The following is a 17,636-nucleotide window of genomic DNA, read 5'->3' as shown; positions in this document are numbered from 1 at the left end:
CACAGATGAAGTAGATCTTACGAAAATTAAAATTTGGATGATGGCAATGGTATGAAAATATATAATCAGGATAAATCTTGGCTCTCGGTTCCGTAACTGAACAGAATTAAGTAACATCTAAAAAACTAGAAAAATGAGAAGACTTACCTGTACTTTCTCTGCTGCTTCATGAAGGGATATTATTTCAGACCTCAAATATGCATTTTTCTCATGTTCCTGGTTGAGAGACATCTGCACATTCTATAGGAGAAAACATTTTCTCTCTCTTTTACATGTATGATCTACTATTACATGCATCTCTCTCAAAATACCTGCTCTGTCCCAGACAAGAAAAACTAAAGGACTTCATTACCATTAAACCAGCTTTACAAGAAATGTGAAAGGGTCTTTTTTAAGTGGAAAAGGAAAGGCCATAACCAGAAATAAGAATAGATGAGAAAGAAAAACTTCACAGATAAAGCTAAATATTCAATAAATACAGCAAATCAGACACTTAAAAAGCTGCTATGAAGGTTTAAAGAAAAAAGTATCAAACTCAACTCAAACAACAATTAAGTACTTTGTGTTTGCACAACATAAAAATCTAAACTATGACATCAATAACATAAATCATGAAGAGGAGGAGTAAAAATGGAGTCCTTATAGAATATACAGGGTGTCCCAAATTATGACTACACATACTTTGAATAATTATAAAGGTAGTGTTCGTTAAAATACATTTCATTTTAAAAACCGAGCTATCAGATGTTACAGTGTGTATACATTTTTTGGGACACCCTGTATATGAACTCAAAACACCTATCACATTAAAATGGAGTGCTATCGATAACAATGATATACATACACCTCATGGTAACCACAAACCCAAAACCTTACAAGATACACAAAGAACAAAGAGGAAGGAACCTAAACAAAACACTAAATGAAAACAGCAAATTATATGGAAGAGATCAAGAAGAAAGGAACAGAAGACAACTATAAAAAAAATAAAAACAATTAAAATGGCAATACATACATACTTATCATTAATTACTCTAAATGGAAATGGATTAAATGCTCCAACAAAAAGACACAGTGTAGCTGAATGGACTGAAAATCATGACTCACCTATTTGCTACTTACAAGAGACTCACTTCAAATGGAAAGACACATACAGACTGCAAGTGAACAGATGGAAAGAGATATTCCATGCAAACAGAAATGAAAAGAAAGCTGCAATAGCATTAATTACATTAGACAAAATGTAATTAGACTTTCAAACAAAAAATGTAAAACAAGTCAAAGAAGGACATCCATAATTATAAAGTCAATCCAAAAAGGTTACAATGATTGTAAATATCTATGCACCCAATATAATAACACCTAAATATATAAAGTAGTTAATAGTGGATGTAAAGGGAGAAATCCACAGTAATACAATAGTAGAGAATTTTAATACCCAACTCACATCAATGGATAGATCCAGACCAAAAAATTAATGGCCTTAAATATTACATTAGACGAGATCAATTTAACAGACACTTATAGAACATTTCATCTGAAAACTGCAGAATACACTTTTTTTTTCAAGCGTACATAGAACATTTTCCAGGATAGATCATTTTTAGGCCACAAAAATAATCTCAATACATCCAAAAAAAACTGAAGTCATTTCAAGCATGTTCTATGATCACAGGGGCATAAAACTAGAAATCAACTTCAGGGAGAAAACTTAAAAAAACACTAATATGTGGAAGCTAAACAACACGCTACTAACCAACCAACAGATCAAAGAGGAAGTCAAACAAGAGATTTAAAAAAACTATCCTTATGTTCATAGCAGCACAATTCACCACAGCTAAGATCTGGAAACAGCCTAAGTGCCCATCAGTAGATGAATGGATTAGAAAACTGTGGTACATCTACACGATGGAATACTATGCTGCTCTAAAAAGGAAGGAACTCTTACCATTTGCAACGGCATGGATGGAACTGGAGAGCATTATGCTAAGTGAAATAAGCCAGTCAATGAAGGAAAAATACCACATGATCTCACTCATTCATGGATAATAGAGACCATTATAAACTTTTGAACAATAATAGATACAGAGGCAGAGCTGCCTCAAACAGATTGTCAAACTGCAGCGGGAAGGCCGGGGAGGGTTGGGGGGCAGGAGGTAGGGGGGTAAGAGATCAACTAAAGGACTTGTATGCATGCATATAAGCATAACCAATGGACATAAGACACTGGGGGATAGGGGAGGCTGGGGGACTGTCTAGGGTGGGGGGATAAAATGGACACATATGTAATACCCTTTGTAATACTTTAAGCAATAAAAAAAATAAATAAATAAAATAAAATAAAATAAAATAAAAAAACTATCTTGAAACAAATGAAAATGAAAACACAACTTTCCAAAATTTATAGGATGTGGCAAAAGCAGTTCTAAGAAAGAAGTTCGTAACTACACAGGCCTACCTCAAGAAACAAGAAAATCCCAAAAAAACAATATAATTCTACACCTAAAGGAACGAGAAAAAGAACAAACAAGCCCACAGTAAACAGATGGAAGGAAATAGTTAAGATTAGAGCAGAAATACATGAAATAGAAACTTTAAAAAATAGAAAAGATCAATAAAAGATCTGGTTGACAATTGTTCTGAATAGGCAACTCACACCGAGTTTTTTAAAAATAAAGATTTTAGAAGAATCAGGACTATAAACCAACACGGGCGAGGACCTATCGCTTCGTGAAGAGAGGAAAGACACCTCTGCACTCTCCCGCCTCAGGACTCACCTTATTTTCTTCAGCCAACTTGGAAATAAGGTCATCTCTGGAAACTAAAAACAGAGTCCCCATCACTACGATGATAATGACGCAGTGCAACTACATTGAAACCACACAGTATGTTTTCTCTTAGAAGCTTTGATTTTCTTTCTTTTTGCTTGTGTTTTGTGGCAATAAGGAGGATACAAGTATTTCTAACACTTCTTTATAGAAACTAAGTCAGGAAATTATCAAGAAACTGATCCAGAGCCACGCTAAGGGAAATGAGGTCACATTTCACCCCATGCACAGGTGATGATGAATCTGAGAGACTTTCAGCCAGGGGCCACACAACCAGAAGCTTTTTCTTCAAGAGATCCCTCTCGCAGAGGCTCACAGAGACAGGGAGGTCAGTTTAGTAGCTGTGGCAGTAACCACAGTGTAAAACAATGAGAGCTGGCTCTAAGGTAATGACAGTGGGGTGCGGAGGGCAAGCAGACTCGTGAAGTAACAAGCAGGGGTAACTGTCAGGTCATGGTGGGGGACAGGTAGGACAAAGGCAACAGACAGATGAATCCACGAAAATATCTAGCGTTCAGACTGGGGCAGCAGGGAAGACGGTGAGGGGCAGGTTTGGGGGCAGAATGAACAAGGACCGCAATACTTGTGTCTTCATCATGCGTTCTGAGGCAGCTGAAAGGCACCATGTATAGATGTTTAGTTGGCAGTAACATCCCATCTGGAGCTCAGGAGGATTTTGTGTGGAGAAAAAAGACTTTCAACTACAGAGAGTATGTAGGGTGAAAATAAAACCAAAGACTGAAAGAGGGGAACAGTTTTAGTCCCAGCTATCCTCTAGCTGTGGGTCGTTGGATAGAGATCTTATTTTTTTAAATGGCTTCTATTTTCTTATCTTTCTCACAAGGCTGCTGGAAGGCTCGAATGAGATAATGCGGTAGCACCATACAATGTAACATATTTTTGTAGCCATGCAATCATACAAAGACAGAAATTATCTTGGGGCATCATTAGTGAGAATGTCACTGAATAACTCACTACTCAACAACTATCAGGAAAAAGCGTACTTTCTGCTAAAGCAGTAAGTCAGAACCCTGAATGGGTTGCCCTTTGCTCTGTTTTTCATAATTTTCATTTTCCCTTTTGGTATTCCCTGCCCCTACCACAGCCAGCAAGCAGAGAAGGCACACTTGCAAGAACACTGGGCCTGGAGTCAAGAGATCCAGGTTCAGCCACATTTCACCATTTATTCCTTCTGTAACTCTGGGAAGCATGCATGTTATATGAGGTCATTACTGTGAAAGTTCTGTGTAAACCACTGAAGTGTATTCATATGTGAGGCACATTCCTGTAACTCTGTGATCTCTAGAGCCAAGACTATCTGAAAACTACTTTACAACTATGTATTAAAAACAGTAGCCCTAGATGGTTTGGCTCAGTGGATAGAGCATCAGCCTGTGGACTGAAGGGTCCCAGGTTCAATTCTGGTCAAGGGCACATGCCCCAGTTGGGAGCTCGATCCCCAGTAGGGGGCGTGCAGGAGGCAGTGGATCAATGATTCTCATCATTGATGTTTTTCTATCTCTCCCTCTCCCTTCCTTTTTGAAATCAATAAAAATATATAAAAATAAAAACAGCAGCAGGGTAAGGGCTGATGGGCTGAAGAAGCATGACTCTGAGAAACCTGGGATCGAGTCTAGACTCTTCCATTTCTTAGCTTTGACACCTCTAAGGACGCGGTTTATGCATCTGTACAATGAGATTAATCTAAGCTCCAAGGCACCTTACATCCATTTCTATAAATAGAGGTTAACCAAAATAAACTGGTAACTTGAAGAATGGTGAGTCTGACATGATAAATGATTAGAATCAGTAGATTAGCAAGGATTAATGGCTTTATTTCCTTACTAACATTCCATTATCCAATATTCAATCTAGATTCTAGAAACCAAATGTTCCCAAGTCCACAAACGCTTAAATAAACTTGAAAAAATATCTAAATAAAAATAGTTTACAATTAAGAGGGTCACCAACATTCTCTTTTCTCAGTGCCACAGATAGAAAGGCAATCAGCATTTTTTTTACATTCAGGCCCATGAGAAATACTAATGACACTGGCCACTTCAAGAATTTGGGATCTTAAGAGTTTTTGCATAAAATCTCAAAAAACTACAGTGTAATTTCTAGCACTTATTCCCATACTTAGGTCAGACTTGAGCTGTAAGACAGCAGCCTCCAACTCTCCTTTCTTTTGTTGCTCCTGTGCCAGTAGTTCTTGAGTGTTCTGTATAGAACTGCGTAGGGACAGGCAGTTTTGCTGCAAACTTTGTACCTGAAATTGTACAAAAAAACTCCTTTTCTGTAAGGTAAAGACTCTAATAAACTATCTTATAGCACATGTGTGAGGCATCACTGGAGGAGAAGGGAGTTCATCTCCACGTTACAGTTGAGATCTCCACAGAGGCAGGGCCTCAGCCGTGGAGAGCTCCCTGTGCACACCACACAGCAGGCACAGTCACAGTGACTGTCGAGCTCTTGAAATGCGGCCAGAGTGAGTGAGAAACTGAATTTTTAATTTTTAAAAATTTTTAATTTAAATTTAAATAGCCACATGACTCGTGGCTACCATACTGGCAGTGCAAGTCACAGCAATAAAGGACCACTTACAAATTCCTTAGGCATTCTCTTTGTAATTCTATTGTGCAGGACAGCCATCAAAATAATTAAGTTAAAATAATGGATAACATAATAATTAAGTTATTAATTGTTAATTAAATAATGATTAGTTAAAATAATATTAGATTAAAGTAAAGATTATATATTCCCATGATAGGTATTCAACTGAGCCACTCGGCCAGGGTATAAGTCTGCATTTTTACTAATTGCCTTAAATTGCTTAGAATTGAAAATATTCTAAATTACAGATAGGTACTCCAAATAACAAGTATGATAAAGGCAAAAACAGTATATTAAAATAAATAGTGAGACTTGAAAACAGACCTGTAAACACATCCCTGATTATTTTACTTATTGGTATTTTCTGCTCTAAGTATTAGCTCAGTTTAATTTTTATTTCCTATCCACATCACATACAAATACCATGAGGCCAGGGTAATGCCTTCTAAGGTCAAACTCTGGATAGAGATTAATGATGTGGCGGGAAGGATCCTGTCCCAGGAGCTAAGCATTCCCTTCTCAAAGCCTGAGGCAAATTAATCTCTCTGGTCCTCAGCTCCCTCATTCATAAACTGAGTGTCAGACTGAATGATAGCAGATCCTCTCTTATTTAAAATAGTAGTAACATAAAGAAAAGTTAATAATTTAATAAATCTAAAGGAAATTATCAAAACTATAGGCTAATAGGTAAAATGGTCAGCTTTTCTCTTTCCTAAACATAAGGAGAGGAAAGATGTCTACCTGCTTGCGTTCCACCTCCACTGCTGCCCCCATCTCTTGTATTTTGAGCAGCAAGGCCGATCCAGAGTTCTCAAGAGAAGTCCTCAGGCACTTTTCCTGAGACAGCTGTCTCCGCAGCTACAGAGCAACAGTGCAGTTAGGCGAGACCCAGGAACATCAGAGCAGCTTAACAAAGGTCAGACTCACTTGGGAAGTTTGCCAGACATGCCATCTCGTCCCCAAACATCCTTCACTAGCTTATGACTACTCAGAAACAGGCTTCTGTTTTTCTCTAATGCGTAATCTTCCAAGAAATAGAGTCAAATTTGTTGTTCTTATCCTATAGTGTAAGTCTGTTTCCCAAATTTCAGGTCAAGACTCATTAACAAGCTGCAAGCAGCACTTGGAAAAGGAAAAACAAAGAATACAAAGCAAGTATGAGAGCACACAGCAAAGAATAAGAAACAGTAAGTACCGCTTCATAAATGTCTGTGTACATGTACATGTGGGCAGTGTTGCAGTGTAAATAGATATCTTAGAATGGGCTGTTGTGAAAGAGTTTGAAAAACACTAATATCATACCTTAGGATATGGATTTTCTGTGTTTCTTTCTGGCTATTTTTAAATCTTATTTCCCTATATTTTGATTTCCTCATCTATATATTTTTATCCCATAGTATTATAAACATACTTCTGAAAGCTTATTTCATTCTGTTCTGAGATTTAAAGGTCTAAACAAATACTGAAGTAACTTAAATAGCAGACAATACTGACACTCAAGAATTGGGGTCCACTACCTTATTCTCTCAGTAAATGACAGTAAAGTGAATCAGAGATAAAAGAAAGAGTCTCTTCTATCATGAGGTAAGAAGATTCTTTCCAGCTTAAACTGGGAATTGCAACATGCCATTGATTTTATGAAGTCATATTAATACTGAGGTTTCTAGGCCACTGTGTATACTGAGTAATTCTTCTGACTATTTGCAGCTGCAAATTTTTAGACCAACAACTTTTAGCAGCCACCTGCTTCACAATTCCCAATCAACAGAGTTTTATCTCCTAAAACTCAGGCTGAAATGGAGGTTTCACAGTAAAATTAGATGAGCAGCTGACTAAAAGCTCTTTACTTTAAACACAACTGCAGTTTGAAAGGTCTTTGTATGATGGTGCTCAGTTACTCTAGTAACGGGCAACCGCATGGATTCTGCAGTAACCATTTCCCTCCAGGCTCTGCTTTATGGCTGTATCGAGGCAAAAGGAAGTCTTATGCCAAAAGGCAGGCGCTCTCACTTAAATGTCATGTGACGTATTTTTTAACTCCTCCTATTACACAGTCACATATTTCCTTCTTCAAAGGTTTCTGTTCATTCTACTTTCTTGACTTTTCTCATGCAATTCCAATGCCCCCTGCACCCTCCAGCATCTTTTTATCTTACCTCCTGAATTTTAAGGTTCATTTTACGCTTTGTGGTCTTCAGCTCCTCTTCCATAATGGCTGCATTCTTCTAAAAGTAGAAGAAGAAAGGGCTCTAAGTGATCTGCAATGGCAGGGAGTAACTATCTAGACTTCTATCTGGCAACCTATAAATGCTATTCTGAATACAGTTATCAATACTTCTCATTGTGAGTCTGAGGCCATTATGATGAGATTACTTTGGTTCATGACTTTTATAATTTTTCTGTCTAGATCATAAAAAGGGATTAGTCACACTCACTTCCTATGTATGATTTAATAACTGGAGGAGAGCCTGGGAACTGATAGAAGTTTTTCTTACAGAGCATATTCCTACTTCTTTAAGTACTATACTCTGCTAGGCTCAAGATGATGCATGCTTAGGTGTTCAGGATGAAAAACACAGCTTTCACAATGGATTATCTTCTATATTATTACTAAAGGCAGCACGTACGTGAAACCTCAGGAGTCGTCTTGGTCCTCTTTCCTACCTTCAGGCCCTACCCAGCACCATATTCTAGCACATCTATCTTCTCAGACCATCCCCTTCTTAAATACCACGACCCTAACTCAGAACTAGGAAGGCTCACGCCTCCAATAATGCAATGCGTTCTAAGTCTTTCCCGGCCTCCCAGCTCTTCTCCTGACTTCCCCTGTAATCACTGCCCCACACTTCTGCCAGATTAGTGTTCCTTACGTCATTGCCATATCCAAAACTTTAATCACCCCCTCCAATCAAACCCGACTACTCATTCTTGATTCTGAGACCCTCTGTAACAGTGGTCGCCAACTGGTGGTCCGCGGAGCACTGTTGGTCTGTGAGGACCGAAAGGTTGGCGCCCGCTGCTCTATAATGTGACCCTTAGCCAATTTCCAACTTATTTCCCACAGACAAATGTTCACTCCTGTCAGGCTAGTTGATGCATTTCCCCCTAACTGCACCCAGTGGAAAGATCTAGGTTCAAACCTGGGTCATGGGAAGAAGACAGGGAAGTATGATCTTGGAGAAGTGCCTTCTCTGGGCCCCAAGTACTCTAATCATTAAAATGGGGACAATAATATCCTACATCAACAGGTTTTGCGAGGATTAAACAAAATAACCTGTTCAACATCTATTACACTGCCTAGCCTGTGGCGGGAAAACAAAATTGTTAGTTTATTTTCCTTGTCTTTATTCTTTGCTGCCTGTGTGTGTGCGACTTGAAATGCACTCACCTCACCACTTCGTCTTCTAAAACCTCTTTCTGGAAGCCTACCCTGACCTATTCTAGAGGAAAAGATAGGGCATATGCACCCTCTCAAACCCATCCAACACAAAATTCTTCAATATTCGCTTACTGCCCTATACTTGTCCATTAACATTCCCCGCCTTTATTTTGTCTCTGTTTCATTTTTCAAGCTATGCCTGTTCTCCCAGGTGGCAGAGAAGCCCTTAAAGAGCACAGACTACCTCATATCGCTGGGCCCTCAGCCGTGTGCAGTGTAAGGGCTCTATAAGTACTCAGTTACTGATAGCACACCTCGTTTAAGTTATCCATGTAGATGCATTTTAAATGTCGAGAATCCTCACATCAACACCGCCTATTTTTAAAAGTCAGTCTGACAGGCCTGTTGCCTCCTCCAACCAACTCCTACTGTGAGTGTGTTTCAGAGCTCTCGACCCAGACCTTCGTCTCCGAGGCCATCTCCAGCGTGGCAGTCAGCCTCTGCACCTCGTCCTGGGCCTTGTCTTCCTCCTCTTTCACGTCTCTTAGTTGCTGGCGCAAATTCAGCACTTCCAGGTGCAACAGCTTCAGGTCCTGGGAGTGCTCCTCCTGTATTGTGTTCAGTCGGTCCTTCAGAAACGCTGCCAGACAGCACGGAAGGGTCAGAGAGCAGCAGGACGCGCAGGAAGGAAAAGCATCATCCACTCATCAAGCACGCACACAGCACCGCACTCCCATGGCCCTCTTCTCTCTACCTGCTTTCTGTGGGTTCATGTCCCTCTCAGTCTGCAGACAAAAGATATTCATCTTCAAGGACTGGATGAGGCTTTCCAGGTGGCACATTCGATTCACCAGAAACTCACAGTTCTTCCATAAAATATCCGTTTTTCCCGAACAAGTTACTTCACTCTGGATAGGACGAGTGATGTTCTGGTTCTTAGGTGCTTCTAAACACTCTGGGGTTTCAAACTGGTTTCTGGACAAAGATCCCAAAACAACAAAATTATGCAATGCAATGGGTACGACCGGGATCGCAACCAGCGAGTCAATGCACTATTTCTACTAAGAAAAAAAATTACACTTAGTTAACAAGCAACTGTTATTCCCTCCAAGATTAAATTTAGAGACCACTATTAAGTAAAAACTATGTGGGAAGGGCAAAGATCACTGATTTTTAATGGCTGCTTATTTCAATATGAACTTGTCATAAACTTTTTGTGTGTAAAAAGCAGTGATACATAAAACATGGTAAAGTCTAATTCTGTAATAGTGAACTAAGAATTAAAGTTAGCATGGAAGCAATATACTTACATTTTAAAAAAATATTTAAACAAGGCTAGAATAAACACTCCTTTTCTGTTCCTTCCTACTCAACATGTATAAACATTTCATCTTTAATTGCTGAAGAGTTTTTTACTCTATGGGTGCTATAATACCAACTAGACTAATTTAGGTCTTTATGAGAGGCACACAGGAAATATAGAGGCACACCTCAGAGATATTGCAGGTCTGGTTGCAGACCACAACAGTAAAGCAAGTACTACAATCAAGTGAGCTGTAATCCTTTTGCTGGTGGAGGAACTAGCCTTCAATTTGAAAAAAAAAAAAAAAAAATGCATTATCTAGGAAGTGCAATAAAATAAAGTGCAATAAAACAAGGTATGCCTGTGTGTACTTTTAAATAAATCATACCAGTAAATTGGTTATTGGCTGGTTTTGCATCTAGATTTCTCAGGCCATTGATAATCCAACATTTAATGGTAATAACTTCTTTAGCAGCACAAGGGGAGAAAAAAAACCAATTTTTTTGAGTACCTCATTCTAAATTATAAAATTTTAAGACCTAAAACCTCTCTTTTAATTTACAATAAATCTGGGAAAAGAAAATGACCATCTTAATGGCATGAATCAAGGTTAGATGTCCACCTAACCTAACAAAGCCAATTTTTGATTTACAAAATAAGAACCACACTTTTTTCTCATTACACAAAAAATTACATGTTGGTTTTAAATCAGGTGTCGACAGTAAACGGGATATCGAATATCTGCTTAGGGGAATCGTGGTAGTAGCTCTCTCACAGGATGCAACTGGAAGCTGTTATTTCTCAGTTCTTTTGTAAACACCTGTTTCGTCTGCCAAACAGCGCACCCCGTGACTCCTTATTAATAACCAGTGACTCGAAGTTCTTCAGCCTGCAGCGAGCGAGTTCATGTCCACTTGTTACCTTTTTGCACCGAAGTCCAACATGATTAGGTCATCCCTCAGAGAACTGGTCTGCTCCTCAACGATCCTCATCTTCTGCTCCAGGACTGTGACTGTTTCAGAAGCTGTAGCACTGATGTAGGTTGGAGAGACAACGGGTCTGGTTATCGTAGCTTCTATATGCACCTGAGATTAAAGTCACGACGTTAGTGCAGTAGCCTCTATTATTTTTCAACACAGCCCCGCCCCTTCCTGTGGTGGCACTGCACCCCCTGTCCTGTTGAGCTCAGAGGTGGTCCTGTGTCCTGTTTTGGCCAATGAAATGTGGGTGGAGCTTAAAGAGCTAACTTGTCCTTCACTGTCTCCATCCCTCCATCCCCCCCCCCCCCTCCCGCCTTTGCATGAGATGGGCAACATCCCAGACAGGGCCTGCCAGATCCCAGAGGGAAGATGACATGAAGCACAACCATGACATCCAGTGCGACTGAGCAATAAGCCTATCCTATATAATAAAGAGGGAATATGCAAATTAACCCTCATGCCCTCAGAGATGGCTGCCTAGGACCAGGCCCGCAGGGGGGCTAGTGAGGGACGACCAAACGACTGAACAGCAGGCTGTGTGGGGTGACCAGGCTGGCAGGTGGGGGGGGCGGGGGCAAGAGGGGCAACCAGGCTGGCAGGAGGGGCAGTTGGGGGTGACCAGTCAGAAGGGGGGGCAGTTAGGGGCAATCAGGCCGGCAGAGGGGGCAGTAAGGGGTGACCAGGCTGGCTTGGGGGGGCAGTTAGGAGCAACCAGGCCGGCAGGGAGGGAGCAGATGGGGGCAACCAGAACCAGGCAGGCAGGTGAGCGGTTAGGAGCCAGCAGTCCGGGATTGCGAGAGGGATGTCCGACTGCGGGTTTAGGCCTGATCCTCAAGGGGTCCCATTGGAGAGGGTGCAGGCTGGGCTAAAGGGCCCCCCCCCCTGCATGAATTCGTGCACTGGGCCTCTAGTGTTGTTTTCTAAGCCACTGAGGCTGCTCCGTGGTCTGTTACTGCATCACAGTCCAGCTTGTCCTCTCTGCCCTTTCAGACACATCAGGACCTAGGATTTGGCTGGCAGAGTTCCCACCTCTCTCATCACCAGACATTTTCGCTTCACTGGATAACAGAGAACAGGAAGGATTCGAGGACTGGGTGACAAGTCAGGGCCGTGAGGAGTGTGTGGGCGGTCAAGCCGAACTAACGGGAGCTTTTCCAAATCAGGGTCAGACGCTGAAGCTCCTCCATCTTCAGCGCCTCGCGCAGGGCATGGAGCACTGGGGGGGCAGGGGGGGGGGGGCCGCCCCCGGGGCAGGTCCGGGGGCCGCTGGGAAGAATGCCCATTCCTAGCACCCGCGTTCTCACAGGCGGCCCGGGGGCAGGACAGGTGACCCCACCAGCTCCATCCGCACCGCCATGGCTGTCCCGGAGCCCGAAGCCTCCCCCCGTCAGCCACCGCCGGGGCGATGCAAGACCTTCGCTTCCGACAGGCCTCGCCGGCCTCCCATGCAAAGGCGCCATGAAGCCGCGTCCTGAGGTCCGGAGACAAGACCGGACGCGGCCCGCGAGGGGGACAGGGGGAGGGGGCGGCCTCTCCGAGCCGCAGACTCCCTCCCTCGGGCCCGCACCCGCGCTCGGCTCAGCCGCCAGGGCTCCCAGCCTCACCCCACTGTCCATCGGTCCGCCTGTGGCTCCGCCCCGCAGCAGGAGGGCCGGTTTCCATAGAACTAAATCCGTGTTTTAAACCAACCCGCTCCCGGGCGCGATCCGTCCCGTAGGCAGGCGCGCCCGCGGCAGGGCATGCCGGGAACTGTAGTTTTCCCGGCCCAGGAGGGCCCTCCGCCCGGGGCGGGATCCAGACCGGCATCCGGCATCCGGCGGCGCGCCTGGGACGCGCAGCCCCGTGACCCGGATGACGACAGGGCGGCATTGTGCCCGCACGCGGGGCACGCCGGGACATGTAGTTTCCCCCCTCCCCTCCCGGAGTCTCCGTCTGCTTCTGCAGTTAGCGGTCCGGTCCCCGCGAACGCGCGGCGTTTGGGTGCTTCGGCGAACACACACCCTGCGGCAGGTGAGAGTCTGAGATCAGAAAACGCTTTCCGTTTGGGGAGGACGAAAGGATCAGGCAACTTCTGAACAGAAAAGAACATATATAGTTTATGAGCATGAAAATGGGTAAACATACGGAGTTCACACATTCTTCCCCTTAAAGGGAAAAAACCGAGCTCCTTTTCAGCTTCGCCTGTGCTGGCCAGATGGGGAGGAAAGAGTATGGAATCTGCTCGCTTGTCTTGTGTCTCTTCCGGGTAATCCATGTCTCGTAAGTGAACAGGTATTTCTGAATCTGTCAGTAGCTAAGACACGAAAAAAAGTATTGAAAATAAAGCTGCAGCCGTTTCTTGGTTGTGCTGTCAGATTGGGGATTCACACTTAACCCGGAGCTTTCTACGGCGAAAAGACCACACGGCTTTGCGTTTCACGAGCTGCACAGAACACCTGTTACCACCGCCAGGCCGATCCTTAGGGCGCAGCTGAGCAGAACCTCAGCCCTCAAGTGAATGCAGTCAGATCCCGGATGGGTCCTCTTTGCTTAGCAAGGGCCTGACTGCATCGATCTGGTTATTATTCTATTTCCTCCGGTAGCTGCGCCTCAACGCGAGAGGGAGAGAATGTCCATCAAACCACAGCTGTGAGACATGGCCATCCAACGGCGAGCCCCTCCGCTGAGAGAGAGAGGAGCGCCGCAGACACTATTCAGAGGAAGGGGCCAAACCAAGCTTTCGGTAGGAAAACTGGGGGGAGTAGTTTGGAGAGCCAATGCAAAAAGCAATTATCCTCTCGGTATGTCCATTTTCTCTTGCAGCGACCTCTGATTTAGCTGCAGAGCTGAGGCATATAATCCAAACACTTCGAGGTAATGAGAGTTTTCACCTTCTCCTCCAATCTCCATATGAAGCAGCAGTCAGGGAGCTGTATTGATTAAATTTAGTGCCTTTCTCTTTTTCTACCATCCAGCAAACCATATAAGCACTTAACTCAAGCACTTACAGCGTTAGAGAAATAATATGGTCTTCCGTAAACTAATTCATCTGCCAGAGGACCAGTCTGGATACCCAAGAATTCATTACATTAGAAGTTTGTTTTATTGTTTTAAGTGTCCACTTTTTCCTGATTTCCCTCTTGATTTTCAATTGATAAAATATTTTTATATTGTTGACCCCATTCAAATAACAAGATCTTTTCACATGGATTCCATGTGGATCACAGCCTTTCTTAGTATGATATCATACAGCTGGTTTTCCAAGCACCCTTCCCAGTAAATCCTTCATGTTGCTAAAATGATCTTTAAGAAGGTAAATCTGATTTTCAGTCCCTTGCTTAAAGAAGCATTTAAAGGGCCCCCCTTTGAACTAGTAGTTTTCCATCGAACAGGATGAAGCCCAAACTGCTCATGGCTTCAGCCTAATTCACCAGCCTCATCTGCACCTGGTCCCCCAGGGGAACCTGGAATTCAAGCCTCCTGGCAGACCTTTGTGATTGCAGACTCTGTGCCCTCTGCCAGGCTTGCCCTGCCTTTTGTCAGTATGGTGAACTCAACAGAAATGTTACCTCTTCTGTGAGGCCATTCTATTCCCTCCCAAAGTACTTACTTACTGCACTGCCTTATAATTGTCAGTGTGTCTTATCTCCCCTTAATTAGACTGTAGGCCAGCGGTTCTCAACCTGTGGGTCGAGACCCCTTTGGCAGTCGAACGACCCTTTCACAGGTGTCGCCTAAGACCATCCTGCATATCAGATATTTACATTCGATTCATAACAGTAGCAACATCACAGTTATGAAGTAGCAACAAAAATAATTTTATGGTTGGGTCACAACATGAGGAACTGTATTTAAAGGGCCAGAAGGTTGAGAACCATTGCTGTAGGCTATTTGAGGACAGGAGTTTTGTTGTTTTTATTTTGATCTTTTTATTGTCAACACCAAATACAACGCCTGGCACACAGTAGATGCTTGGTAAGTCCTTGTTACACGAGCGAATTAGCGAATACATTTTGAACACTTCTACGAAAGAAGCTGTGTCTCATTCCCTTGACTATTTGCATATTCAGTCTGTAGGCCGGGAAAAGGCATGTGCTTTCTCAGCAATGAGTTGACATTGCAGATACACCAATGACAGCAGAGTTATCCACAATCATCTCCCCTCGGAGTCGAAAAAGTACTCTGTGGGTAAAGAAGTGCAAACACACAAAATTTAGTTTCCATATCTTGTGGGGACAATGAGACATGAGAATGGCAAATTCACTAACCGGTTTCTCACCTCACGTGGACAGCCAAACTTTGTTAAGTATTAGCCCTGGGTGTGAAGATTAGAATTTGGAGGAGTCTCTTAGTTTTTTTTTTTGTTTGTTTGTTTTTTAATATACTTTATTGGTTTTTTACAGAGTGGAAGGGAGAGGTATAGAGAGAAACATCGATGAGAGAGAAACATCGATCAGTTGCCTCCTGCACACCTCCTACTGGGGATGTGCCCGAAACCAAGGTACATGCCCTTGACTGGAATTGAACCTGGGACCCTTCAGTCTGCAGGCCGATGCTCTATCCACTGAGCCAAACCAGTTAGGGCATCTTAGTTTTTAATAAGCTGGTGAATCGGTCCAGGGCTGCGAAGATACCATCTGTTAGTTGAATTCATCTTTAGTAATAATCCTATATAATAAAGAGCTAATATGCTAATTAGACCAGACGGCAGAACTACCTTCCAGAATGACCTTCTGGATGACCTTCTGGAATGACCAGTGGGTGGAGCCCCTTGCACGAATTTCATGCATTGGGCCTCTAGTGCTTCTTATAAGATCTCTGGCAGCAGGCACACCAATAAAACTTTGTGAAAGTAGATTCTACTGACCAAACAAGAGTAAGGTCAAAGTTCTGGTGATGTTGCTGCAGCTTCATTTTACATTCCCTAAGGTTATTCTTTTGGTCTTAATAGGATAATACATAATAAGGAAGAAACACGAGTGTTCTCTTTAAAGTGTCTCACACAGTTCAGCTGTCTGATATTTCTGATTGAGTAGTAATAACAGTGTATATCATCTTTTGAATCTGTGTGACCTATTGCCTCACTTGATCCTAGATGTAACCTGAAGATGTAGTACTTACATTCCCATTCTATCATTGAGACCACCGAGATTGGGAGAAGTTAAGTAATTTGCCATAGCCATACAGCCAATACGTGACAGAATTATTTGGACTTGATTCTCTCTCTCTCCAATGAAACCAAAAGCTAGTTCTTCGAATGAAAATCAGTAAAACTCATGAACTGTTGACCAGGCTGGCCAAAAAAAAAAGAGAGAAGACAAAAATTATAGAGATTAAAAGGATAATGAGGAAAGACTATAAACAACTCCATGTACATAAATTGACAACTTAAAGTCATTATGAGACACAAACTAAACTCACTAAAAAATAATAACCTAGTAGCCCTATACGTATTTTCTGTTTTCAAATTCATTGATTGTTTTCCCTTCTTACGTTTATTATTTAAACCAGAGCACTTAGAGAGTAAAAGGACACCAAGGCAAAGAGCACAAACTGGAAATGTTGCAGGAACTCAAGGGTAGATGGCCATCCTGCCTACGGGATATGTGGAATGGGAAAAGTCATGTCTGTCTCTTAAAACCACATAAAGAAACATGCACATGGTACATATCTTAAAGAACGTTAAGTTAAATGTAAGAGATGTATTCAGATAAGTATTCCTGAAAGTAATAATATTTCTCCTTGTTATAGTAATAAAGAATGAACCCAGCCCTTCAAAACACAAGGCTCTGAGACAAGCTACAGGTGAACTGTACAACAAGGATGTATCTCCAAAATGTAGGAAATTTCAGGTGATGTAAAAAGTGGAAATTAAAATAACATTTCATCCAGACATTGAATGCCAAACAATCAGTTTATAAATCTTATTTCTCAGGATCTGTTTCTTTATTGCTATAGTTCTATGATTTCTTTATAGATATTTCTTAATTATATTTGGACACAGATGGTACCTTGCTACAATTGTGGTAGCCCCCTACAGAATATAAATATATATTCCACTATAAACATTCAAATTGAGATTAAGGGATCGCTTGGATATCTTGGTGAAACAATTATTAGATGGAAAAAGGCTAAATCTTCATAAAACATTATTTGATAAGATTATATTACCAAGTAGCATTGTTTCTCTTCTGGCCATCCACAAATAGAGAAATCCATATGCATGTTGCTTTCTTCATTGTTTCCCCATAACCATCAGAACAGAAGACCCACAAGGTAATACATCCAATCGCACATATTGACAATAAAAATCAAGCTCCTACATTAGCTCTAAAGCACATATTGTCTCTTGAAACCTTTGACAGCTTGGCTGGCTTCATTTTTTACCCTCAGATACTCTCTTCCTGGAAAGCACCCTGGCTTCCTAAAATAGGTATTCATGGAAAGCACTCTCTCGCACTATAGTGTTTCCAGGAGTCAGTTCCTTTACTTGCATAAACTGAACATCTCAATAAAGTAAAAAAGACTGCGGTTTCATCCTATATAATAAAAGG

The 17,636-nt window shown here is 42.1% G+C and overlaps 1 protein-coding gene and 1 long non-coding RNA gene across 6 annotated transcripts in view; one reads left to right on the top strand and one right to left on the bottom strand.

Moving 5' to 3' along the window:
* CCDC150 (coiled-coil domain containing 150) overlaps positions 1 to 12,840 on the bottom strand; it is a 46,856-nt gene extending 34,016 nt beyond the window's left edge. For all 3 annotated transcript variants that reach the window (XR_004969462.1, XM_036320140.1, XM_036320141.1), the window contains exons 1-9: positions 12,708 to 12,840; positions 11,045 to 11,208; positions 9,575 to 9,795; positions 9,282 to 9,460; positions 7,598 to 7,666; positions 6,183 to 6,299; positions 4,968 to 5,097; positions 2,778 to 2,821; positions 148 to 240 (exon numbers count right to left, since the gene is read on the bottom strand). Coding sequence is in view for 2 of the 3 variants with exons in the window: in XM_036320140.1 (XP_036176033.1) it covers positions 148 to 240; positions 2,778 to 2,821; positions 4,968 to 5,097; positions 6,183 to 6,299; positions 7,598 to 7,666; positions 9,282 to 9,460; positions 9,575 to 9,795; positions 11,045 to 11,208; positions 12,708 to 12,719 (1,029 nt within the window). In the remaining variant the exon portion in view is untranslated. The remainder of the gene's footprint in view (positions 1 to 147; positions 241 to 2,777; positions 2,822 to 4,967; positions 5,098 to 6,182; positions 6,300 to 7,597; positions 7,667 to 9,281; positions 9,461 to 9,574; positions 9,796 to 11,044; positions 11,209 to 12,707) is intronic.
* Positions 12,841 to 12,969: 129 nt separating this feature from the next.
* Positions 12,970 to 17,636, top strand: LOC118662258. Of its 3 annotated transcripts, XR_004969651.1 has the most exons (5): positions 12,970 to 13,113; positions 13,686 to 13,825; positions 13,906 to 13,956; positions 16,594 to 16,745; positions 16,834 to 17,635. It is a non-coding gene; the product is annotated as an uncharacterized LOC118662258 (long non-coding RNA). The 3 variants fall into 3 exon arrangements; XR_004969652.1 differs by lacking the exon at positions 16,594 to 16,745 and having other exon boundaries at positions 16,834 to 17,636; XR_004969654.1 differs by lacking the exon at positions 13,906 to 13,956.

The sequence above is a fragment of the Myotis myotis genome, unplaced genomic scaffold (genome assembly GCF_014108235.1).
Source record: "Myotis myotis isolate mMyoMyo1 unplaced genomic scaffold, mMyoMyo1.p scaffold_m19_p_8, whole genome shotgun sequence".
In the NCBI taxonomy this organism is placed as follows: domain Eukaryota; kingdom Metazoa; phylum Chordata; class Mammalia; order Chiroptera; family Vespertilionidae; genus Myotis; species Myotis myotis.
The sequence above is the reverse complement of the archived record's forward strand: the minus strand, read 5'-3'. Positions and strand labels throughout refer to the sequence as shown.